This window comes from Phycodurus eques, chromosome 17 (genome assembly GCF_024500275.1).
Source record: "Phycodurus eques isolate BA_2022a chromosome 17, UOR_Pequ_1.1, whole genome shotgun sequence".
Taxonomy (NCBI): Eukaryota; Metazoa; Chordata; class Actinopteri; order Syngnathiformes; family Syngnathidae; genus Phycodurus; species Phycodurus eques.
Window position 1 is genome coordinate 18,308,063 of NC_084541.1, and position 26,480 is coordinate 18,334,542.

At 42.4% G+C, this 26,480-nt stretch overlaps 1 protein-coding gene across 13 annotated transcripts in view; it reads right to left on the bottom strand.

The window, feature by feature from the left end:
* Window positions 1–26,480, bottom strand: part of LOC133416510 (RNA-binding protein Musashi homolog 2) — a 210,336-nt gene that overhangs the window by 54,372 nt on the left and 129,484 nt on the right. For all 13 annotated transcript variants that reach the window (XM_061703506.1, XM_061703500.1, XM_061703505.1 and 10 more), the window contains exon 8: window positions 4,728–4,810. In XM_061703506.1, the coding sequence (XP_061559490.1) occupies window positions 4,728–4,810 (83 nt within the window). The remainder of the gene's footprint in view (window positions 1–4,727; window positions 4,811–26,480) is intronic.

Below are 26,480 nucleotides of genomic sequence, written 5' to 3' on the forward strand. Positions count from 1 at the left end.
TAAAAGCTACTCCGTTCGCTGAGACAACAACTGGTTTTACGATTGGTTTCGGGGCTTTACGAAAACGGTGTATTGCTACTGATCAGTAATGCTTCTTGTTAATCGAAGCCGTGGGAAACAGCAGCCAAGAGGCTGATCAAAACAATTTGTATTTTGCTGTTCTACATTTGGTCTGGTGAGGGATGTTCAAGGCAATATTATTTCATGTGGATATGTTCATATCAAAGTGACGGTCTTGCCAAAATATCCGGCCAGGTCGATACAGCGTGCCATTGTTATTGCAATAAAATGTAGGACACGGCCACATGAGTAGTCAACAAGAGATTTCAAGTTCCTTATGTCAGTAGCATGAGCAGGATTATATTTTGAGTTACACTGTGAGTCCTTGTCATTTGTAATATGATTTTGTGCGGGAATAACAAGAACAAACATTTACAGCTTTACGAAAAACATGCTATGAATGAAATGATTCCAGAATAGTAAAACAGAAATTGTTTTTCTCTCTTCCAAACTGTTTTGCGCTTGTGCAGTGGCACAATATTAGTGAATGCATGACCTTTTTCCATGATTTTTATTGCAATGTTATCATTTTTTTGTGAATGGCCTTGAGTATTTCCCATAGCACCTCACATGAATACATCTCAATTTCCACTATGGACGGGGCAGTCAGAGTTTATTTGTAAGTACAATTAAATTAGGATCAAGCCCTCGAGAATGCATCATCTCGTTCGTCTGCTCGGAGCAGTAATTGGGTGGTCGTGTCAGGAAAACTGAGTAGAAAGCGGGTGACAAAGACAGAATTCCTCGCTCCCTCCTTTTGTGAGCGTAAGTATTACAAAAATGAGACCTCTCGGTGAATACCAAAAGTTAAGTCCGTTTGAATCCAATACCAGTTCTCTCATCATGGTCAATGTCGTATTAGGATGTCGTGACTGCTCCAAATTCTCCCTTAAAGGCCGTCGTCTCCTTATGATATAGCGCACACGGAACCCGAAGCCACGCTTTTTAGTCGCTGCTTACAAGATAATATAGTGTGGCTTGGGCTTCTGAAGAGCAGAGGATGACGCAGGTTTGGTCCACAGAGGTAAGTAAGCCTTAGGTGGACATCAGCACGGCGCACGGAGAAGGTTGTGAGCGTCTTGCTGAGCGGCGCCCTAATTTGAATTATAAATGAGGACACACAGTGACGGAGAGGAAGTGCTCCTGAGAGTCACGCTCGGGTGCTACATGCACACCGGGTGATACGAGGTGGTTGACCACCACGCTAAAGGGTCGCTCGTTCATATCCGAGCCGGCGTTGACCTTCTGCACCTGCGCGGCCCGCGAGAGGACGAGGGAGGAGAAGGCGGGCTGCCCTACACATGCGTCGCCCTGACGACTCGGGTGAATTTCTGTCTGCATCAATTATTCAAGGACCATCTTAGATAACACTCACAGGGAGGATGGATGAGGTCTATTTCTGTATAGTACTTCATAAAGATGAAGACAGGAAGCATTTTTTATTTTATGTGCTGGTGCTTCAAGAAAGCGAATAACCGCCACTCTCCTCTGCGACTCTTTGCAACCAAGGCAACACCGAAGGGTCTTTGAAAAATGCTCTCGACACTCTCCACATCCTTTGCTTTTTGCACACATTCCCACGTGTCAGCACTTCGTAGATGTGAGGGCCAAGTTTATTTCCTGCAAACGAGGACATTTATCTTCGGTGTTATCAAGAGGAGCTCTTACAAAGGTGGCAAAAGCCTCGAAAAATGCCGAAAGCCTGGGGCCGTTCTTGAACATGTGCCCCCTCGCCCAATAATCCTGATCTCACTGGCACTCACAGAAGACTCACGAGGATTCGGGATGTGTCGTCCTTTCCTCTTTTTTTTTTGGAATAATGTCTTGTTGACGACCTGTCAAGTACAACAGGTCGCAATGCGCGAAAGTGCATCTCGTCATTGACGAACACGATCCACGTAAGCTTGCTGCAGCAGAACTTTTCAAGCACTTCTGGGAAAATTCTAATTCTTTATTGAAGAAAGCACATCTACAGTATATGGTATAACCTGAGATGTTTTTAATAACTAAGAATGAGCCAACATGGCAACACTTACAGAGCTGATTTTTAGCTTTAATTAGAAGGTCTGGACTATCTTTTGTAACACATTGGTTCTGTAAAAAATAATTTGCTTTATCCTGTAATGAACTAGCAAAATGTGTGATTGTGGGTATTGTTCAAACATCTGAATGCATGCGCAAAATTTTTTCATGTTTCCAAAGTCAATTATTATCAGCTGTTGTGGCAAGTGCAAAAGAAATAGCAAATTATACATTTTTATGTCTAATTACTGTAATTATTATGATACAATTATTACTTTAACAGACAGCGATTTGGACTTCAATTAAGCTTTAGAATAGTATGAGTGAATAAATCCACTGTTTTAAACAATGGCTGATCAATTTTTTTCAACCTGTATATTGCATTAAGCACAGGTAAGGGACAAATAGCAACCCCTGTGCTTGTTATCTTAGGGCAGAAAAAAAATAAAAAAAAAATCTTTCCCATTTATAGTCAAGCCTTGAGTGTGGACGTATAAAAATGTCAACAGTGTGCTCCCACTAAATGTCACAGGATGTGACAGAATATCTTTCATACAATAATTTCAGTAGCGCTTTAGAAATACGCCTGAGCACAGAATTGGATGCAGCACTCAAGCATAGAGGGGTGCATGCCGGGGTCATGTGTGACCCCGGCCGGTCCCTGGTGAACAAGGTTCTACTACAGTGGTCTTGTCTGTCAGACAGCCAGTCAGTCTGTCAAGTTGTGGAAAAGGCCAGAGAGGGGAGGGGTGGAACGGGGGAGGGGGGTGGTGGTGGTGGAAGAGGGGTGGGACACTTGGAGATGTGCCACGTTGGAAGAAGCCAGGAAGAATTCCCTTCAGTCAATCACAATCCATACAACTGCTTGAGTACAGAGGACCCACAAAAGTCCAGCAATTTGGAGTTCAACCAAATGTTTCAAGAAAAATATGGTGCACACAAACTCAAGAGTGACCAGTTCAATGAGTCTCTAACGAATTAAGAAAATGTATTAAGTGTGACGATGATCAAGGAACCAGTAATGGAACACAAGACGAAACATCGGCCAACCTAGTGATAAATCAACGAGACGAGGTCGGAGGTGTTGGTTGAAGCTGCCCTATTAAAAACCAAACAAACAAAACAAAAAAATGCAGTTATGAGTTTGCTCTTCTAAAGAAGCATTGCCCGTCAATATGAACCATGCCTGACAGAAGACCTAAAATTAAGAATTGCTAACTTGCTTGACACTGGAAAGGGTCAAAAAAGGATCACTAAAAGCCTTAATCAGTCCAGATCGTCAATAAATGGATAAAGTTCAGGATTGTGGTTGCTCGCTGGGAAAAAATCCCAGCGTGTCGGCTAAAGACTTACAGAAACGGCTGGCAAATGTGAACGTCTCTGTTGGCAAATCTACAGTGAAAGTAAGTAAATCATTAAAGCGGAATATTGTTGAACCGAAACAGTTTTGTAAAGAGGAATGGTCCAAAATGTGTTAAACCTCCTGATTGTTGTGGAAGTTGAACAGCTGAGTGTATTTTACAACATTAATACAAACAAAGCATTTGTATGTCCATCCGTGTTGTGACGTGCTGCTCTACTTATATTCAACTTTTCAACTATTATATTTGTCACATGCCAAAAATCAAACAATACACGGAAACGGAAACTCACTTTCCGGATCGACGCGACACATGGGAGGATGTTTTGCTTTTCTGGCGACCATCGGTTTTTGCACAACTTTTCAACATGCATTGTTGCATACGTTGAGGGCAATATAATAACGATGACCAAAACTCACAGCACTACAAAAATGTCCAACTCACTACTTAGGACACCGTGTAGCGGCTAGGGAGCATTTCCATCCCACGTTTCAGTCAGAATGAATAGTTTTCTTCATTTTATTTTCACTAAAGAGTGGTTGACTTCTAATAGCACTTGCATGTCACTTAAAAATTGAAATCACATGTACAGTTAAAAGGATTTTACGATGGTGACATGAGGCAGAAACTGGTCAATTCAATCGACACACTAAGGAAAGAATTGCGCCGGGACGGATTGTGCGGTTCCGCTGGAATACCGAATATTTCTCCAGAGGCTTGCGGGGCGGCGGCGTGGCGGAGGTGGACTCACAGTCACGATGCAGAGGATGGGTTACTCGAAATCATCCTTTTAACGACAAGGCAAGCATGCTTTTGAGTGCTTGGAGATGACCAAGCTCCAAGTGTAAATAAAACAAGCGCCACAGGAGCCCGTGGAAGGCGTTAATCCCCGACTAATGAACTCAGCCTCTGCTAGCACCATCTATGGACATCTTCCCCTTGTTGTGTCACAGTGAATGTGTGAGTGTGTATCTGTGTGTGTGTGAGTTTGGGATTCCGGAAGAGGGACGGGCTCCGGTCTCCTGTCTCTCATCCTGACAGGCACAACTCAGTCGCACAATTTCACGCCTTTGTGGCCAGTACACACCGCTACTTTTCCCATCCCTGAAACCCACAGAACCACAGGGGGTGCGCACACGTGTGAGCCGATCTCTCTCTCTCACACACACACACACACACATGCGCTGCTATTAATACAATACTTAGGGCGAAAAAAAATATATCTAATATTAATCCCTCAAAGCCCACCTGGAATTGAAAAAAAAAAAAAAAGAGTGGACTTACCATTTTATTATTGATTTCATGAAAATGAATTTCACAGACTTTCTCAACGATGTCTTCACTCTCAAAAGTTATGAAACCGAATCCTGTGCAGAGAGAAGCAGATGGAAGGGAGGGAGAAAAAGGGGACAAGAAGTTAGTAAGAACTTCAGAGGAAATACACAACGAGGTAGATTGTTATAGCAAGCCGCAGCCACGGACTCTGCGAGCACATCTTTGCGGAAAGTGGGCTCGGAAAAAGGAACAAGACATTGTCCTCTCTAAATCGGGAGGGTGATGAAAACTGCCACATTATTAAGGGCACCCAAGAACCTCTCCCACAAAGAGAAGATGGGAAACCTGCACAAAGCTCATTTAATGAGATTCAGGAAGCCAGGGTTCAGCATCTGAATTTCATTAAATGTATTTTGTGTGGTTTTTTTTTTTCTCTCTGTTATTGAAATTTGACTGCAAAAGCAGACGTTGCCCTTATGTTAATGCAGCCTCCGTTGTCATTTACACCAGAATTTTTCATGCCGTATTTATAGTACAAAAGCACAACCCTTCTTTTAACACAGGGGGAGAGTCATGATGGTTTGCGGCACATGAACACAAGTGGAATGCGATGCTCTCCTCTTGTGTTTTGATGGCGATTCACAAAGCAATCTGGCTTCTCTACAGCAGGGGTTGAAAGGAAAACCGATGTTCTATTACTTTTGCAAAAGAGGAAATGGCACAAAAGGGAAACAGTTAGTGGATAAAGCAGCAAGAGCAAGTGAAAGGAGATGAGTTTCTTTTCAAAGAGGCCAAGGCCAGACGATGAAATCAAACCAACTCTGCTGGAGCTTTCACAGCCAACGCGCCACCGATCTGACTGGCGCGCTCGACGGGAAACGCCATCAAATTATTACCATGGGATGCTGCATGGGGTAATAAGAGGCAAAATCTACTGAGTGTGAAAATGGAAACTTACTGGACACGAGTACGCTAGCACACTGTAATCAGAGCCAGTACAAAAATGAGGTCTTGACGTGTGTGCGTGTGTATATATATATATATATATATATATATATATATAAGGCCAGGAAAAACCCTGCTGTGTATTTCGATACTTTTTAACATATTTGGGTGTTGGGGATATTTCACAGGATTTTTACATTGCCCCCTTCTTCTCAACGTAAATATATACAAGCTGTATTGGCTTTTACAGTTCTGTCATAGAGTCTCCCCGTCGTATTTTGCATTTTTGCTCATCCTCCTCTTCCCATGGTGATAAACAAAGCCTCTCCTCTGTTGAGCTCACATGTTAAAATGTATCACAACAGCTTTGTCAAAAGAGTAATGTGTGAGCTGATTAAACACGGACAACATTTAATCTAATGAGATCTTAAGAGACTGAACGTCATTTTCCACCGAGGCACCTGTACGCTGAGCTGCAGTGGTGAGTGCACAGTGCACATTTGTAAGGTGGGGGAGGGTTGGGGGGGGGGGGGGGGGGGGGGAGGGGGTGATGGAGAGGATGAGGGAACGCTGATGACGACAGGCAGGAACAGGAGGAAGATTCTTCTCCCGCTCGCCCCACCTTCATGCCAGCGCACGGAGCACTTTTGACAACCAACAAATCAACCGCCAGGAGTAATTTGTCACAGAGGGTTGTGGGAGGAGGGAGTGGAGTCTGGGGGTGGGGTGGGGGGTGGGGGTGTATCTGAGGCCAACGTGAAAGAGAGAGAGAGAGAGAGAGAGAGAGAAAAAAAAAGGTGGAAATGAAAGGAGAGGGAGCGAGACAAGAAAAGTGACAGGGGGAGAGGTTAGCGCGCGTGGCCCCTGTCGTCACACTCCTTCCCGCAGCTACGGGCGCCTCCTCCATCAACTAACGGGACATTTTCGACTGCGCCATTATATCCACTTGGGTCAGGCCACAGCCACATCAACACAGACACCACCAGCCGGGCCCTTCTACACACGACTGGATGTGTTTCAAACAACAATGAGACACACACACACATACCTACACACAACATCTAATTTTATTCCATCCTTGGCTCAGCACACGTCTTTTTAGTCGCTCCCCTAAGCATTCACTAAACTTCTGGACCTGCCGTTATAGCACAGTCCTGTGCACAGCCATCTCATTTTCCACACGATACGGACAATAACAGGCACAGAATAGCGCCAATTGTCTTCACGTGTTGTGTCACCCCCCCTCCCCTCGCCCCCAACCACACGTGGCACCACGATGACCTCCGCAAGACTATTAAAGAGGTGTCAGCCCTGACAGACGCAAGGAGAGAGGTGTCATCACGCTCACAATGAACCGCCTCCCTACAGCTTAAAAACAGTAGCCCGCAAATGGAAACACATGCTTGTCTGATAGGATGGGTAATAATAGGTGTTGCGGGGCTGCCGGCGGGCTGAGGATCCGACTGCCCTCGCTCACACTTATTAGCCGGAGCCGCGCTCGGCCTCGCTCCGCGGGATTGGCGGGGATGAGACTTTCGCAGCCTTTTACCGGCTTCATCATAGTCGGGGCCCCTACTGAGAGCATCTCAAATCTAGCGCATTCGGGGCGTGTTTATTTCACCCGAAGTAGCTCAGCGATGCATAATCTCCGTGTTAAGTCAGGCACATGTGTAAAAGGGATTGTCAGGAGGCGAAAATCGGATAACAGGTTATGGTTTGAAGATATGAGCTGCAAACTCAAATGAAAATTGCTTACTGTCAAGCTGAATTTTGTTGTGTCCCTCTTTAAAATAACACTGATTATTGGATTTAATTGATGGATTGGAGTCTTTATTTCTAAGATGTGCGAAAGAACAAAAATAAAATACCGTCCTTATAATTCTATATAAGTCTTACCAGTACATTATAGGACATGAATTTGGTACCATCCTAATACGAGCACAAAAAATATGATTTATTACATCATCATTCCTATATACAGTAATACAAATGATTATATCAGTAAGAGCAGTATCTTAGATTTTAATGAAAAGAAAATTACAAAGATCAGCAACTGCCACAAACAAAACAAAAACCATACAAACAAACAAACAAACACCTATATATATATATATATATATATATATATATATATATATATAATATAATGTGCTGTGAAAATGTATTTGCCCCTTTCTTGAATTCTTACTTACTGGCAAAACAAAATGCAGTTTTTAAATTGCTGAATCAAATATTCAAAGCTACCTTGGACAGTGTGAAAAAGTAATTGCCTGCCTTGTTGTATCATGAATTAACTGTGGCTAATCACATTTTGTTTGGAAAGCTGAGTTCATTTTCAGCGACCACACCCAAACCTGATTACCGCCATGATTTATGTAAACATAGCCAGAAAAAATAAAATAAAATCACCAATGCCCATACTTTGACACACAAATGACTCCCATACGGTATTCCAGTATACATACAAAGCAGACTAAATGAATTGCTGTCAACCTGATGGACCTTGAATAATCTGGTAATTATTGCTGCAGTTCACGTTTGTATATCTCAATTTCCAGATTTGAAGTGTTAAACCTCAAAGAAAAGAAATTTGAAAATAAACACAGACAACCTTGAGACTGTCTGCGGACACAGATTGCAAGTCTGCACAAATGCCCTGTAAAAATTCTAAAGTCTTGAATTAAGAGCTACCAATAAATATATTTGCAAACCAGCTGCGCTTACAACTGATCCTCCTCTCCTTCGCCAACCTGGAAACTCCGGAATAATTCTGCATGATCAAACCCTCACCTGTCCAATCAGCAGCCAGACGAGAGCACGCTTCTGCATTGAACTGTTGGTGTGCATGCCCTGGCCTCTCATGCCCCACCCTTCAGTACTGCGGGGAAGCCGACATCCACGGCGCACTTTGATTCCTTTGATCACTATTTCCGTGTGCAATTACTACAGATCTGGAGCCCCAAGAATTAATCCCCTGTTTAATGCGGTTAAGCCATGAACTCTCCAAGAGCATAGGACAAAATAAGAGAAAATACATCCGGAGGCGTGGAATACGACCACTGCTGCCACTACTAACAATATATAAATATATATTTTTTTACGAACAAATCTATAGTTTAACGACTAGCGATTGGTTGGCAACTTGTCCAGGGTGTACCCCGCCTGTTGCCCGAAGTCAGCTGGGATAGGCTCCAGCTCACCCGCAAGCAAAATAAGGACAGGCGGTATAGAAAATGGATTTATGTATATATGATTTCAATTTGTCACAACATCACGATAAAGTGCAAAGGGTTTTGGAGTTGTTGTACAAAAACAAAAAACGTGGATGATAAAGACTTAGCTTATGTTGGTCATGTAAATGTACACTACTTCTTGGGTTTTAAAGTGCTCATGGCTTCAACATGAACGGGGAACTAAACTCAGTTTATATATTGATCAGGTGATAATACATTTCCTGGCTTCTTTTCTTGGTTAAATATTACATTGAAGAATCAAAAATTACAATCAATAATTACAGTCAATGAGAGCCAGAGTCCAGCAAGACGAAAGGCACACAGAGAAAATATTACATATATTATTCTAATTATGGACTGCACAGTGTGAACAATGTCAACGCTCAATTTGACGAGACATAAAGGTGATAATTATGTGTAGGTGGCCGGTGAAAGCACCAGGTGTTGGAAGACTTGACGTAAAACAGCATTTTACGAGCACAGCGCACGGAGCACTTTTCAGGGAATTCAGGGAAGAATTGTTCTCCTAAACCAACACACGTTTACTTCTGCACTAAGACTTCGGTCATCCAAGTATCTTTTAGAATTATTCAGGATTAGTACAAACTGAAACTACACCTAGAGTGGAACCGCGGTTCCCTAACTTTATTCCATGACAGCGTTCATGAGGTGACGTTTCCCATTGAAATGAATAGAAATGCAATTAATCCGTTCCAGACCCAGAACAAAGTTATATTAACCTTATTATTATAAGTGTGTGGTTATAAATAAATACAGTCCAATACAGAAATAAGTGAAAACACATTTTTTAAAGAATCAACATAATGTGTTCGCTATCAAATCACTGTAGCCTTAGCCTTTCCACATGTCGGCGCAAATTCGGGCTCGTCCCACCGGGGATCGCCGCAAGAGTAATGTATGTTTTTGGAACAGTGTTGCATTGTTGGATGTGGCGGCCATTTTGGGCTAGCGGTATCCATCCACACAAAAGAGGCTGTGTAGTTATGCGAGTGAAAGACGGGAAACATTAGACCACAAAGCCTGACGAACACAATTAGCTCTAGTACCATGGCCGTAGTCTGCGAGCTAGCCACCGCTCGCGATTGGCTCATCGTTCCGCAAAGGGACTGCTTGCAGCCACCGCTACTTGTCTGTTTGTTTGTAGGTACCTATGCTACCTTTGGGTCTTAAAGAAAGTGCTCTACACATTTGATTTGATTTATTATTATTTTTTTAGATTAGATTTCACCAAACCAAACTGCACGGCGAGATCATAAACACGAACACCATTCTAATGTTTGGCCATTATTTCGTCACCATTTTTCAAAAATAATACATTTAGGCTTCCTCATAACCATCGCTAGCATTTTTCACTTACGTTGGAGCAAAACTGAGGGCTAATTTAGAGCAATAAAACGACCTGTAAATTGTGACACATGGAGCGATGAGTGTTTGCGCGGCACGAGAAAAAGCACAATTGAGCTTTCTTTGGCAGAACAGTTTGTGAACTGAAGTAATTTTTCTTCCTAAATTTAATTTGCAAACCAAACTGTTTGTCAACCTGGTTGTCCGTAAACTGAGGTTCCAATGTATTACAGAAAAATATAGCTTGTATAGCTTAAGTGATTTCCATCGTCCCAGTTTTCAACAAACTTAACCTAAATTAAATAATTAGCATGTTGTCACCCACTGGCTAAAGTGATAAGAAATGTATTTTTCTATTAAAATCCCATATGTGTGCTTTCGTTGCATTTCTTGCACAGCGACTTGGCTCAGCACGCATGCTGAGGAAACTAGTTTGTCTGCGCTTGTAAGTAGGTCAACTTTCAGAGTTGGCCATCAATTTCGACTGTCCTACTTTAAAAGGTGCCCCGCCTCGATATAGACACACAAACATTTGTATTACATTTAAAGATTCTAACCCTGACTTGTAGCATTGCCTTTATTTATATTTTCCTTCCTGATATTTATATTCGCGTTAAGTTTGCCTAATTGTTGGGGTGACAGCAACTACATTGTTGCTGAACACCCATTTAGGCTGCTAATGTATTCCTAGCTGCAGTGGTCAGCAGTAATGTGCATCGAAATAGCAACACGGCGAGTGCATCTGGGAAATAAGTGTCTCGCCGCCGACCTCTATATACTTCAAAAAACATTTCCCTACCTAAGAAAGGGCCTCATTAGTGCCAAACAAAATATGTCTAAGAGTTTATTTCTGTCTGCCGTGTGATCAGAGGATTGCGAGCATCAACTGAACGGAAGCAATTATCCGTGGAGAAGGTGACCGTGTACCCCTTTGCTCCCTGGCACCCACACAGCAAACTAAAAGCAACCGTCCTTAAAGGGCTAAAGGGAGCACTTCGAGATGTGGGCAAATTCACTTTTAATAAACAAGAACATTAGGAGAAGTCACACTGAAGCAAAGAAGTCAGAGCAGATGAAGCGTCTCGCAAGTTTCCACGAGGGAACTTTGGAGCTGAGGTTGGGAACGGACGATCGCCTCGTTTAACGCAAACATGAACGGCCTGACATGGTTTGCATTCCTCCTAAGTTCCTTAAGATCATCCAGGCTCACACCGGAGACAATTTGCTCGGAAAGGTGAAAGGTCAGGATAGAACTTTCAGTGCTTACCTACCTTACAAATCGCCAGTGTCTTTATGGGGCACTTCTACAATAGAACCTTTACAAAGTCGTATAAAAAAGAAAGTAGACTGAAGTCAAAATAGCGGATTTCTCCCAGATAGAAATGTATATGAGGAGTATCTGTAACATTTGCACAACCACCATTGTCCCAGATGATCGCACTACTCTTCACTTTAAACCGCATACACTCCTTGAAGTCTCAGCGCCCCTTGCACAATGGTCATTGCACCGGACGATTGCAATATTAGTCGTTCGAACTGCTCTAAGTGCTAGAGGACTCTGCATCTTTTTGCACAATTGTCAAAAAAAAAAAAAAAAAGTACCGGCATTACCAGATAACTAGCAACCCTTTACTGCTCAGTGACTGTTTTTTTTGGTCAATGTCTTTCTGTCTCCAAAGTGTTCTGTAAATTGACTTTCTGTTGTCGTACTAGAGCGGCTCCAACTACCGGAGACAAATTCCCTGTGTGTTTTTTGGACATACTTGGCAAATAAAGATGATTCTGATTCTGATATTATACTGGTATAGCATGACTGTAATTATAGATATACACAGTATACAGCACATGGTAATTGGCTGTAAGATCAAATTATATATTTGCCTGATAAACAGCAAAAAAAAAAAAAAAAAAAAAAAAAAAAAAAACATCACTCGCCTTCAATATTATGTCATCTCCCAGATAAGAAGTTTATGTCTACGACGTTATAAACTTGTACAACAGAAGTGATCGGCTTCAGCTATATGTCAGATCCCAAAGATGACGCTACTTGTGGTTATCCCCTTTATTGCTATGCGACTTCATTGCCTTTTCCTGCCATTTTTTCCCCCTGCAAGTTGAATAGGATCACATATTATGGTTGTATCCCCATGATGACTAAGCCCTTATAAATTCACATTGCTGGTTGACTGTGATGTAGTAAATACAGCGTAAAACACACACACAAGTAATTGCGCACGTTGATAAAAATGCATGAGAACAGCTGAACAGCTTCTTGTGCACCACAAACCGGCATTGAAACTAAGAATAATAATAAAAAAAAAAGATAAAAATACAACTCAGCATGACGTTGAATGTATTTGTTGTAATTCGTGGGAGCCCTGCGCTTGTTTGTCTAATTCGCCGAAGCAGTTTTGATGGTTTCCTTGCATTATTTGTGAGCCTGTCGCCACGTGTTTGGCAGAGCGGGTTTGGTGAGTGCAAATCACTTGCAGCAATAAATCTGAAACTGGACTGCTGATATTGGCTTTTAAATACACCCTTTTTTTTCTTCGAAGTTGTTCTCTCTCATTATTTGGCCTTCGTCTTTTTCAAAGAAGCTCTCCAAACACTATTTATTTATTTCCATTAGCTTGTGGGCTCATTTTTTCCCCCTTAATCACGTGGTTGGGACAGAGGCAGGGGTGACTGCACCTGATTTCCACGATAAAATTTCCTTCAGACTCTAATGATCAATAAAACTCCATTTTTAAATGTTGTTGTTGTTGTTCAGCCCCTCTGTGCAGCCCAGGACCAGTGCCGGTCCACAGCCCGATAGTTGGTGACCCCTTACTTTAGAAGAGCTGGTATCATGAGATGAAATATAACAATTTATACCAGAAGTGGATGCTTCATTTATGAATATCAGCTTCCTTTCGGTCAGCTGCCAAGCAATAATCCAGGCCTAACAGACGTCTCCATTTCTATTACATACAGTAACAACCAATGGAGGGCAAGGGTGCCACCATTAGGTTGGGGGCGTTTTTTTCTTCTTCTCTAAAAGCCTTTGATTCCCTCTGATGAATTTCTTTTGAGATGTGAAGCAATGAGGGACTCGGATGAAATGAAACACATATGCACCTTTTGTGTTTTCTGGCCATTTGATATACAGTAGATACTGTCGCTGTTTCATTAAATTTAATTATCATTCCTTGCTCCACGTGAATGCGGAAAATCAGACTAGGGGAATAATAGGTGGCCAATACACGTATGCGGCGATGGAAACGGAAGATTACGGCAAAAGTTTGGAAAAGTCTTCTACTTTGGGGACTGAATGGACAAGAGGATGTTGATACCAAAAACCTGGGCAGAAGATGACAAGCAAAGACCAAAACAGCAGGCAGGGCTTTCCAACAGTTTTAAAACTGGATACAAAGTGAAGTAGATTCATCTCAAGTAGGCCTAGCTTTAGCCAAAGTGCTTCTCTTTTTTCTTCTTTTCTTTCGTATAACAAAAGCAAGAGACACAGAGTTCATCTGAACTGAAGCACAAATAATGATCCCATTTTGGTGGTCATTTACATTTAGCGGTAATGTCTTTTTACCGAGCTTCCAGGTGAAAACACCACGTGTGTGTGTGTGTGTGTGCACGTTGCGAAGGTTGCAGTTTAATGGCGAAGAAAAACCACTACGGTCTCAAGGAGTCTGCGTCGCTTTTTAGGACTAGCTCAAATCATGACATCGTCAACCCACCATGCACTGCGTGATGATGTCACGCTGACCCCAGTGACACTCACAATCTCGTCCACCGGCTGAACTACACTCCTTTTCATCAAAACCGTACGCCCTTGTCAGAACAAAATCGAAGCTTCAGTTACAGAAAGAAGCCGATCACAACATCCAGGCTGCGTTTAATTTAACTCGGAATATAACAACGTGTTAGAGTCAACACAGCACTGCATCCTCATAACTTAATATTCTTTCATCAGTGCTTTTGGGAAGTCATTAGAGGAGATGAGGGAAAAAAAATCCTTGGATGGCCATTAAAATGCTTAAAAGATGAAAAGAAGTGTCTACTTCATTCAACAAACACCTGAGAAACTGTAAAGCAGGATCATGATCCTACAGTGCTGTACATGAAAACATTGAATAAGTCACTATAACAATAAGTCTTACGTATTGGTACAGATTACTTGATTGAAGACAACACAATATACGCTATACCGCATTACTACTTCAGTTATCAAATCTAATACAAACTTAAGTCCTTAGAACCACGCACACACAAAAACACACATGTAAAGTCCCATTTAGGAAACTTAAAGGACTTTGCGTCTCTGTTTAGTTTCTCTCTGAAGTTTCCTTTTTCAAGCCAGCTCCTTTGCAGAGGGGGGAGCTCATTTCAATCTCAAAGCTGACATCTGTGGAAGCAATGTGAGCTCTAAATGAGTAGATTTAATCCTGCGCAACAGGGCTACAGCACAGGAAACTCTCGAGCAAGAGTCGCAAGAAGCTCAAGAAGAGGGAGCACGTGGAGAAAAAAAAAAAAAAAAAAAATGGAAACGTGTGCGCGGGCTGGAGCTTGTCCACCTTCACTAACTAGACGGTTGACATATTGCATTTACCCAGGCAAGGATAGCACGGCGGTATTGGAGAGAGCTTCAAAAGGTAAGGCTGCATGGCTTTCTCCTCTGGCTAAACTTCCCGTATTTGGCCTTTGAAGAAGGGGCGGATCAATCCCCCAGCACGCTGCCAGCCTCTGGACCCCCACTCTCGAGAGGATGCTCTTTGAACAATCCGGCCAGGGTCATTCTCCCTACGCTTCATCATCTTAAAGGTCAGGCACAACAAATGGCACGGAAGACACTTTCGTCCCCACATTGCCATAAACTCCACTGACCACGAAGTGCGTCCACAGCAGGCAAAGTCCGGCCCACAGCATATTTACATTTTGATTGATTTTTTATTTATTTATTTTTTTTTACATGCCCCACACTTGTCTGCATTGCACTTCCTACTTTTGACACTGGGTGGCGCGCCTCTTAGAAGGCCATCGTTCGAGAGTAGTGGACGTGCCGTCACTCGTGAAAAAATGTTCCGGGCGCAAAAATTCCTCAAGAGAAAGTGTGACTGTTTAATATGCAAGGCTGTTATTGCAGAGTACGTGACAAAGGGGCAACAGAAGGCATTCCGATATGAAGATATCTGTGCGTTGTTTCCCCTTCTATTTAAGCTGCCATGCATATGCGAATTTTGTCACTTGAGAGCAAAAAAAAAAAAAAAAAGGGAATTGTGTCACTTGAACCATGCAGTGTCATTTTAACACTAATTGTGAAGTCACTCTCAAAGAAAGAAACGTAAATGTAATTATAGACAGACCAAAAATCCGATATAGGCATTGAAATTGGAACTGGGCCCGAGGACCTGAAGTGTAAATCCAGCCAAAGCATCTCGATAGTCGCAAGAATAATATGCACTGAGAAAATAGAGCAATTTGAATTTGGAGATTTTAGCTTCAGATATGTAACGAAAGAGTAGATGATTCATTTTTTGCCACTCACAGAATTCATGTGTAAATTCGCCCCCAAAAAGTAATGAATGCAATCCATTTTTAGATCATTTAACAAATGTTGACAAAAATCATCTTCAGATAAAATGTAGTTACATTAATTGTAAACCCATTTATCACTAGAACAACAACCAAATATCGATTCATAACACCCAGATGAATTAAGAAAAAAAATTCAATTACAGAAGCACATACTATGAATCATGATCGTTTGATCAACTTTTTGCTCAACCTCGAGGTCAAACTGCTTTAATGATCGTCTGCTGGGTGCAGTTGTTGTTTTCGCTTCCGTATGTTCTGCTCACTCACTGGGATTCGGGGCCATTGGCCATCCATAAATCTGAAACTATTTGCCTTGTCACCTGTAGACCTGTGAAGAAAGAAAGCGGTGATGTTTGTTTTGTAATATACAACAACCCGCCACAACATTATGACCACGTGCACAATCTAAAGAGATCCAATATATGAGCTGAATGATAAATTGATGAATATATAAATAAGGCGGCCGACTGGCTAGCACAACTGCAGGACCCGGGTTCAAATCCGACTTCGCCTGTGTGGAGTTTGCAGGTTCTCCCCGTGCCTGGGTGGGTTTTCTCCGGGTACTCCGGTTTCCCCTCACATCCCAAAAACATGCGTGCTAGGTTACGTTGCTGCGAATGTGAGCGCGAGAGCGAATGTCTGTCTGTTTCTATGCGGCTGGCGACCGGTTCAGGGTGTACCCCGCCTCTCGCCCAGAGTCGGCCGGCATGGGCGCCAGCACGCCTGCGACGCAAGTGAGGATAAGCGGTACGGAAAATAGATGGATGGATATCATACTCTTCATTGTAATTATGTTTGTCTTCAGCAGCCATGGTAACTAATAATTGCATATTAGTAAAAATATATACTTCGTATCAAATACCAATTATTTCATTGGTAGTCTGTGCAGTTTCAGCTTATGCAACATCAGCTGATTATGTACAATGCAGAATAATTATTCTTTTAATGGCTTTTTACAGGATCCTCAACAGTAGCAGATGGTGGAGGATATTTTTGTCTTGCATTGGTGCACATATGTTTATTTACAGATATTGTCATACCTATTTTATGGTAATTGTATCCCACCAGATTCAGCTCTATTTCGGTCGTATTAGAATTTGGTTTATAGGTAACGATTACTTCAGTTTGCAAAATGAGTAAAACATTTGATCTGATCTCTGAAATTTGAGGAAGGGATTATTGCTTTCACAGAGATGTCATTTATGAAGCTTCATTTAAAATGCCCTTATCACTAAGAATCAAATCGTTTTGTTGAAGAATTCTCAACGTACATAATACTGACCATACTTTGCGCAAACATACTGTATTCATAAAAACAACAGGTGGGATATGCTGTTTAGAGCACTGCTATTCATATTTTGTGTGAGTCAAAATAGAATACATTATGGATATTCTTGAATATGATAATACTGTATGGAATATTTTAGAAGCGATTTTTTTCCCCCCCTATCATGTAGCTTTTTGCACGTACATGTCACGCACAAATAGGACACTTTGCTGCTGTAAAACATCTGTGTAAAAGGAAGAAGAAAAAAAAGAAAGCTAAGCTGCATGTAATTACTAGACTTGCACCTGCACCTTTTCAGAAAAGTATGTCTGCTTCAAAAGACCAAAAGCTTTTCACTTGGATAAAATGATTGTGCACACCTGATCTCTGCCACTCCGAGCAGAGATCAGGTGTGCATTGATCCGTTTACATACTCCAACTGTGAAGATATATTCCAAATTCAGGATGGTCTTCCAGATGGGACAAAACCCAGAAATCTGCCACAAAGTATTCGTCGATATTTTGCTACTTGCAAAATCATATGACGGAAAATTAACAAACACTGTCTGTTCTCTTGTCTTGAAAGGGCGAATGTGTGTTTTGGGGGGAGGGGATACCAGTTATGATGTTTCATTTAGCCATTCAGCAATAAATGTTTACTGAGGGAAAACACCCACAGGGGATATTTAGATTTTATTACCGCTTTCTATCAACAGTCTCATTCATTTGGTAACATTTGCAGCCCCCCCCCCCCCCCCCAAAAAAAAAAAAATTATGAACATTTTCCCCTTTTGGCTGTGTCTAACAATTTGGTCGGTCAATAGAATAAAGACATTCTAAGAGTCAAACAGTTATTTCAGCGTATTGCCTGCAGTTACCTCAAGGATATTCTACGAGAAATATATATTTTTTTTATATTCCGATAAAAACCATAAAGAAAGTGCATTACTGATAAACATATTGCCGCTTCATCACAACTCTGTGAAAATAGAGCACTTTGGGTAATAAAAAGTCTAATTTTGTCTGCTGCCAAGGGTGCAAGTGTATTGGCAGAGTGTCTTGATGAGCTTTGACAAGTTGTGGCCGTCTAGAAAAGATGTGTGGAGATTATTTGGATTGGGCCTCTCTCGCGCTCTCTCGTTTGGCTTCCCCCAATGCATTCATGATGCCAAAATGTTCTCTTCCCGTTTGAGTGAGTGTCTAAATTGGACATGTGCGCCTATTGCTGCACAGGAGGCATATATTCAACAACTAGCCCATGATATTATCCATTATTAATGACATGCTTCTATAGAACCAGCTGGAGTAGAACTACGGTAATCTTGGTGGGACCACTGGATTCTGTGAGAGCGGGTGTGCCTGTGAAACGGGCCTATACAGTACGTACAGTCGAGCAAAGCATGTCGAGACACGCAATACGATGTAATGTGCCCCACGCTCAAGCCCCCAGATGCTCGCCCACATGTCACAGACCCTGCACCATGTCGAAACAGATGCTCCATCAATGATGCTTGCTCCGTTGCCATGTACCTCCCTGGTGGCCAAATCAGGAGGAGGAGAGTGAATGAAAGACTGGGAATGACTGAATGAGTCAGTGTTTGGAGGCAAGACAGGAGGGGAGGATCACGTGCGAGAACCCAGATCTTCCAATGAGCACATCGGGATGAGGAAGCCAAACAAGACAAAAACCTGCGGATGAAGTGTTCTCCTCGTTCCATCTGCTCCTCGGCGCAACAAAGAGAGAAAACTCTGGAGGAATCGCAACTGAGTCATATTGAGAGTCTGTCTGTGATGTGAAAATGGATCAACACATGGTCACCAAGATGCAAAAAAAAAAATAAATAAATTGTCTGAAATTGTTTTCAACCGTGTCTGATGCTTGTCCGTCACATGCTGTTGATTTGCTTATCACTCCGTGACCCGAGTTCTGTTTGAACTGAAACTGGATACGAACTGCGCATTAGTTCACTTGAAGGTGATATTTTGCCTTACTTGCACATGTCAACTTCAAAAGCCAAACATATGCCAATGACTTGCATTCAAAGCAGTGTTTTGGAAGGACAAGCAGTTGTTTGAATGCACACGGCGTTTCCTTACATTGCCAATTGCTGGCTTGGCACGTACATGAAAGCGTTTTCATTGTTACGGAGGGTCTTGTAACAGTGCCGCATGTACCCGAAACCTTTCAAAAACCCAAAGGGAAATCAATCTCGTTTACTAAATGCTGTGTAAACATACCCTTAGACACTTCGCCACTTCTGTGAGTGCTCAGATTTGATGTGGGCCAACATCAATATGGCACATTAGCAATCTATTAATTCCAACAACTTTCAATCTACAGTGAAGGGCGCCGCTTTCTTTCTCAGCGATGTGACCACAGAATTGGCACACAGTGAAAACAACCTCTATTATGCATTTAACCTCCAGAAATTTCACAGCGATATCAGTACACTTGCAAAGCTGTAAAGCTGGTAAGTTCTGGGTGACAACTTTTCGATACATTGATATTTCTTGGCCAAAGTTTCCTTTCAATCGTATTTTGTGATCTGGAATGAAGAGGCTTTGAAAGCCTGCAAATACGTTTTCTTCAATCAACCTAATTAAGATTTCCCCTCGCATAATTAACTTTTCATGTACATGAAAGAAAACAAAGTAGAAGTAACGAGTATATTTCGAGCTGATTTTCCTGAATTTCAACAACATTGTTGGTAGATTGCAAAAATGAAATGGTTTGCTTTTTTCCCTGCTCAAACATTAAATCAGACCACAGCAACCCATTTCATAAGAGCTTTTGGAGTTGCGCCGCTAGCAACGGTTGGGTAATGAATAGTTTTTGCAGGTTTGAAATATTGCAAAATCATTTTAAACAACATTTGAACACACCCATCAGAAATCTTTATTCACGCCGCAGCGGCACCAAGCCTACACCACTGCACTGAACGTACACTTTGGCACGGGCAAAAATACACAAACAAAAAACGTGAGATAGGCCTGTTGTCATCATCCATCATAATCAAGCCCGCCTTCACCCTGCTGTCACAACTGTTCTCCACAATTCACGGAGACAGTGTCAGCTGAACTCTAATATTTTACCAGCCGCTGTAATGAGCTCTGGTGTCAAGACCCAAAGACAAAAACAATACTTGCTTTGTGGGCTCCAAGACTGCCACATTCACTCCAATTCTGCACTTGTTGGAGGCCATTCTTCTACGTACTACTACAAAACATTCAGCAAATATTTCAGTTAACATGTAGCAACAATGTGACCATAAACATTTGTCAATAAATCAGCGCTTAAATCTAAATATTTACTGATATTTGGTGTTTGTGTATGCTGTTGTGGTTTACCAGTAGCGCATTTGTTTGTTAGCGTCCGCACTAAGTGCCACATTATTGGCATTAACTTAGAGGACAAAGCAGGGCACAAACACGCCGCCAAGAGACACAGACAGAAAATAGACGGGAGTAGCGACACACACTATTTTAATTATCCCCTTGTCTAACCTGCCCTCCAATTACAAATAAGAATGTATAATAATCCCTCTATTGATGCATGAAAGACAGGACAATAACATGGCAGCTGAACACAAGCAGAATAAGAAGTGGTTTTAAAAAAAAAAAAAAAAAAAATAAAAAAAAAACAAAAAAAAAAAAAAAGACGGAGTGGAGGCTAACGTGAGCTGATTAGAAATAATGGTTATCTTGGTTCACATTCACAACTCATCATTTCTTCATACATAAAGGTTGATAACGTTGCATATTTGTATAAACTATGAGAGACGGGAGAGGCTTTATCACCACGAGAGACTTCAAGACATGATTATGTTTATGATAGCGCAGTTAAACGATAAAGAGACTGCAGAGATTGGCATAATGAATATGTACAGGCTAATTTAGGATGACTAATTTGAAGCATCTTTTCTCAGCAAATAAAAACTGAGCTTCGCCAAGAGTAAACAGACGTTGCTTGCACACACAACTACTTTTATTACTATTTTTATTTTTACGTCTGAAAATAGCATGCCAAGACAGTCCTACTTCGAAGAAAAAGTTGGTCGGCCTCTCTCTCTCCTGTTGATTAGAGTATTACACTGACCCGTGTGCCAGGCGAGTTTGCATTTGGCACTGTAACATATCACCAAACATCTCAAAGGGGTTTGTACAGAAAATCTTCAAAAAGCAACACGCATCCCAATTCAAATAAAGGCTGAATGTGAACATTAGGCCGGTCGGAGTAACGCCTTTCATTTTTATTTCATATATATACCTTTTAATGTGGTAAAAGTAACCCTGAAATGATATCCTTATAACTTCTTACCCACAGGGTAAAGATAAAACCTTTATTCCATCCACATTTCCGCTTCGGAGCATGGGCATAAAGCTTTTTTTTGGTGGTTTTGTTCAGGTGTCTCGAATGATTCTCTACTCATGTGTCATGTTGCTTGTCTGTGCCAATCCTATTCCCTGTACATTCGAGCCCCCCCAGCCGTGACAACAGCTTACAAAATGCTACAGTGCAGCGTGAAGGCATCTTCTTACGGCAGACGAGAGTGATGGAGAGCGAGCGCCATGTTTTGTCCAATGGTCAGATAAGCTCCGGAGGCACCGAGGACAAATCGAGTCCTTCTGCTCCGTTGGAAGCCGGCTGCAAAACTGTGCGGTGTGTTTCGAAGCAAAGACATGTGTTCGACAATTACTAAAGCATTTTATTGCTTGCTGAAAAGATGGTCTAACGCGGTTATTTTGTGAGTAATATGTAATGCGGGTTCACAAATGATTTAGTTTGACAGCCTATATATCCATGATGAATACATACAGTACGTGTCATTACTTTTTTGCCCCCCAAGGACAAGAGGCATGCCTAAAAGAAGGCGTGTCAGAAAAAAGTACAGCAAGGCTTAAGGCCTACTCAGGCTAACTGAGAGACACCATCAATTCATGCATTGATTTCAAGGGAAAAGATGAACTGGATGGAGCTTCACTCAGTTGTTTACCTGCTGTGTTTAGCCAGGAGTTATTTTTTGCCATCTGATTCTACTTTAGGTTTCACTTTAAGAAATCAATGCAAGCATCTCAATGTGTGAGCCTGCTTTCATCACACAATATGTAGCACAGTTGCATGGCTACCTGATTTGATATTTTACTGTTAAATTTCATGAAAATATCTACACTAGCGTTAACCACTTTGAAACTACTGGTTGGGAATGCAGCATTTTTATGACCAAATGCTTGCGGTGTTTGGCGAATGAAGTTAACTTTTTCCCTGACATGAAAAAAAGCCTCTGATGTTCAAGTCGAGCAATGCGGTGAGTATGCGTCGCTCACGGTGCGTTACTTAGTCGCGTAAGTGTATATCAGAGGTCACCGACCTTTTTAAAACGGAGAGCTACTTCTTGGCTGCTAATTAATGCAGAGGGCTACCAGTTCGAAATATACTTCTTGAATAATACATTTGCTCAAATTACCTTTAATGGTGTATTTTTACAATAAAGAGGTTATTGATCGACAATCACAATATATTGTCTATCTTTACACTGTTACACAAGCGCGTTTGGTGAGTTTGCTAACATGCAATGCATAGACTTGCATATGACCATGCTCGCGGTCTCATTTTTAGTCAAATATTGCCCCACGCCGGAGGCACCGCTGCTTACTAGCTGCGTGGACCCTGTTGATTTTGGCATGTTGCCAAAACGTGTGATTGGCAATTAATCCACCTCAAACCTCCGTCAGCGTGGAGTGGTGAAGTCGACGTGTCGACTAGTCGGTTCAACCCCTTAATTCCTACAAATGCACTTTGTTAAAAATCATACCAATCTACCAAGCTAGCAATCTAGCCATGTCTATTCCTCGATCAAATGTATTTTAAGTGAAAAGCGTCCAATGTGTTATCTTATTGAATAACAATAAATTAATAAATACAATTAAGAAGGGGGACCGGAGGGTGTGTTCCAACTACAGGGGGATCACACTGCTCAGCCTCCCTGGTAAGGTCTATTCAGGGGTGCTGGAGAGGAGGGTCCATCGGGAAGTCGAATCTCAGATTCAGGAGGAGCAGTGTAGTTTTCGTCCTGGCCGTGGAGGAGTGGACCAGCTCTACACCCTCGGCAGGGTTCTCGAGGGCGCATGGGAGTTCGCCCAACCAGGCTACATGTGTTTTGTGGACTTGGAGAAGGCGTTCGACCGTGTCCCTCGGGGAGTCTTGTGGGGGGGTGCTTCGGGAGCAAGGGGTACCGAACCCCCTGATACGGGCTGTTCGGTCACTGTACGACCGGAGTCAGAATTTGGTCCGCATTGCCGGCAGTAAGTAAGTAAGTAAGAATTTCAAGGCGCAGCCGAGGCGTAGAGGGGGTCCGGTTTGCATGGCCTCGGTATCGCATCTCCGCTTTTTGCAGATGATGTGGTTCTGTTGGCTTCATCAAGCCATGAACTCCGACTCTCACTGGAGCGGTTCGCAGCAGAGTGTGAAGCGGCTGGGATGAAAATGGGCACCTCCATATCTGAGACCATGGAAAAAAGGGTGGCATTCCCTCTCCGGGTCGGGGAAGAGATCATGCCCCAAGTGGAGGAGTTCAAATATCTTGGGGTCTTGTTCACAAGTGAGGGAAGAATGGAACAGGAGAGCGACAGGCGGATCGGCGCGACGTCTGCAGTGATGCGGACTTTGCGTCGGTCCGTCGTGGTGAAGAAGGAGCTATGCCGAAAGGCGAAGCTCTCGATTTACCGGTCGATCTACGTTCCTACCCTCACCTACGGTCACGAGCTGTGGGTCCCATCCCATCGGGAGGAGACCCCGGGGACGGCCCAGGACACGTCCAACCACGATTCAACATATCACTGTCATCTTATTTTTAATACTTTTTGTACTCAAAATAAAACCGGTTTCTTTGAGTCCACAATTTACTCTCCACAACAACAACAACAGTAAACAACGTCTCGATCGATCTCTATTGTGGGTCACCACATTTGAATGCTTTCATTCTACATTTTCTTTCCTAATATCACAACGATACCGATAATCGTGAAAATGTTGGTCATGATCATTGTGATTTGACGTCTTGTTCTCATCTTCTCGGGCATTTTCACAAGCATGGGTAGTGAGCAGTGCTTGTACAGGGCAAGAGAAGTCAGAGGAGGACTTAGCAGTTCTTCTCTATCCCTGCTGTCTGGAAAGACAAGTTAATAAGATGGAGCGGTCCCCAGAGGCAACAGCCGACAAGAATTATCACTTTGAAGGCAGCCAGAAAAAAACCCAAAAGAACCCAAATAGGACCTATTAATTATCCCCTCTCACTGCTGCAGGAAAAAAAAAAAGTTAATTTGACAATTTGAAGAGAGGGATTGTTTAAAAAAACGGGATTTTCCCCTCACGTGACTGAATTTTTGTGCTTCTCAATTCACATCTTTTCCACGTTCCATTCTTAGCACTCTTTCTCCTCCATCCACATGTATGACGATGCAATCATCTCAAGTGGCGGAACATGGCACATATGAGCATCTCTTCTCCAGACATGTGGCGTGATGAATAGAATATTCTGCATGCGACCAAGGGGGAGAGAAGTCCCTCTCTCCTTGAGGGCGCGTGTTCACTTAGCATTCATCGAAACGAGCCAGCTAAAGCAAATAAAAGCCAACCTGTCAGCTCACTCAGGAAACATTGATCATTTTATTACAGAAAATTGCAATTAAAAGTAACTGAGGAGTGGGGTGGGCAGGTGCTGCCAGGAACAGAATTTTGCACCAATGAGCACTCCAATAATATTGTTGTAGATATTGCAGAACATAATATTTGCATTTTGATGGAACACACGTGACTGTGCGCTTGAGAACTGTTCTCAAATGAAGACCTTTCACTGAGATTCACCACAGAAGAGTCAATTCTGCTACTTCTATTTGTGTGAAGTTAATTTATTGGGGTTGGCTGTTTTGGGACAACTAAATAAATCTGTGAAATGCAGTAACAAAGCTGGAAAAGACAAATGTAACACTTCCCAACAATGGATATGTTAAATAAGGACGCTTAAGGCAAATGGGAGAAGAGAAAACTGCCATAATATCTGTCGTCTGAATTAAAGCGAGCAGGGATTCACACAATTACTCAAAAGGACACGCAGGAAAAAAATAGTCAGAGAAACAAAGATTTTCACATATTTATGCCAACACTTTCAATATTTCTTTTGTGAAATGATTATAATGTGGCCCGCAGCACATGATCTAATATTATTCATGCTATCGTGGCATTTCGGAAAAGGCCCCAAATTGACAGGCGAGAAAGGAGGCTGAGAGGAACAGATGTGAAAGTGTGAGAAAATAAAAAAGAGAAATGCAGCGGAGGAGCGCCGGGGACAAAGACAGAGAGCGGGAGAACCAGAGAGAGAGAGAGAGAGAGAGAGAGAGAGAGAGAGATCAGAGGGCCGGGGACAGAAGAACAGCGGACGATAAACGAATTCCCAAGTGAAAAGGAGGGACACGGAGAAATTACAGAACAAAAAGAGAAGGCAGAAATGACATTTCTTAAGGGACTGCTGTGTGGCATGTGTAGGAAGAAAAATGAAATGCGAGGACCAGAGAGAGATGGAAAGGGAGGAGAGGGCATGTGGAGAATGGAATGAGTAACCGCAAGAAACAAAAGAAGAAAGTGTGTGACAGGTAAGACTAATTCATGAGAAATGACAGGAGTTGGCGACGCTCGCGGACGATTTGGGGCAAGGGCGGGGGCGGAATTTTTGGAACTTAGTGGACAGAGAAAAGCATGTGATATGGATCCTTTTGAAGCAGCATTCCCCCCCCCCCCCCCCAAAAAAAAAATAAAAAATCAATTCTCCAGAAATGGGATATGAATACAAACCAATACATTTAAAAAAAAAAAAAAAAAAAAAAATAGGTGTTCTTTTTGGAGGCGATTTTCCTGGCGGGTAACTGGAGCAGAGAGAGACAAAGGTGAGTAAGAAATTGGGTTGGCGAAAAAAGAAAAGAAAAAAGGAGAATAGGGAGACGCACAATGGAACAGGGCAAAAAATATGAAGAAGAAATGTGTGAAGTGACAGAGGCGAGAAAGAGTAAGCGAGGAAAAGATGAGAGATGGAGATAAAGCCAGACGAGCGACAACTGCCTTTGACGCCGCCGCGCTTCACCTGTGGCACTTTGGAAGGAGGCTCGTGCGCGTTGAGTTTGCGCACGTGCGCTTGCGCGTATGCAGAAGCCCACACGTGCGTTTGAGCGACCGCTTGAGCTTATGAATCTGTTATCATGAAGTTCACACAAGTGGGAAAAGACAGCCTTGATGATAAGGCAGCCGCTCTTTTGTAGTGCGTAAGCGGTCGGAAGGTACAAAAAAAAACAAAAAACAAAAAAAAAAAAAAAAAA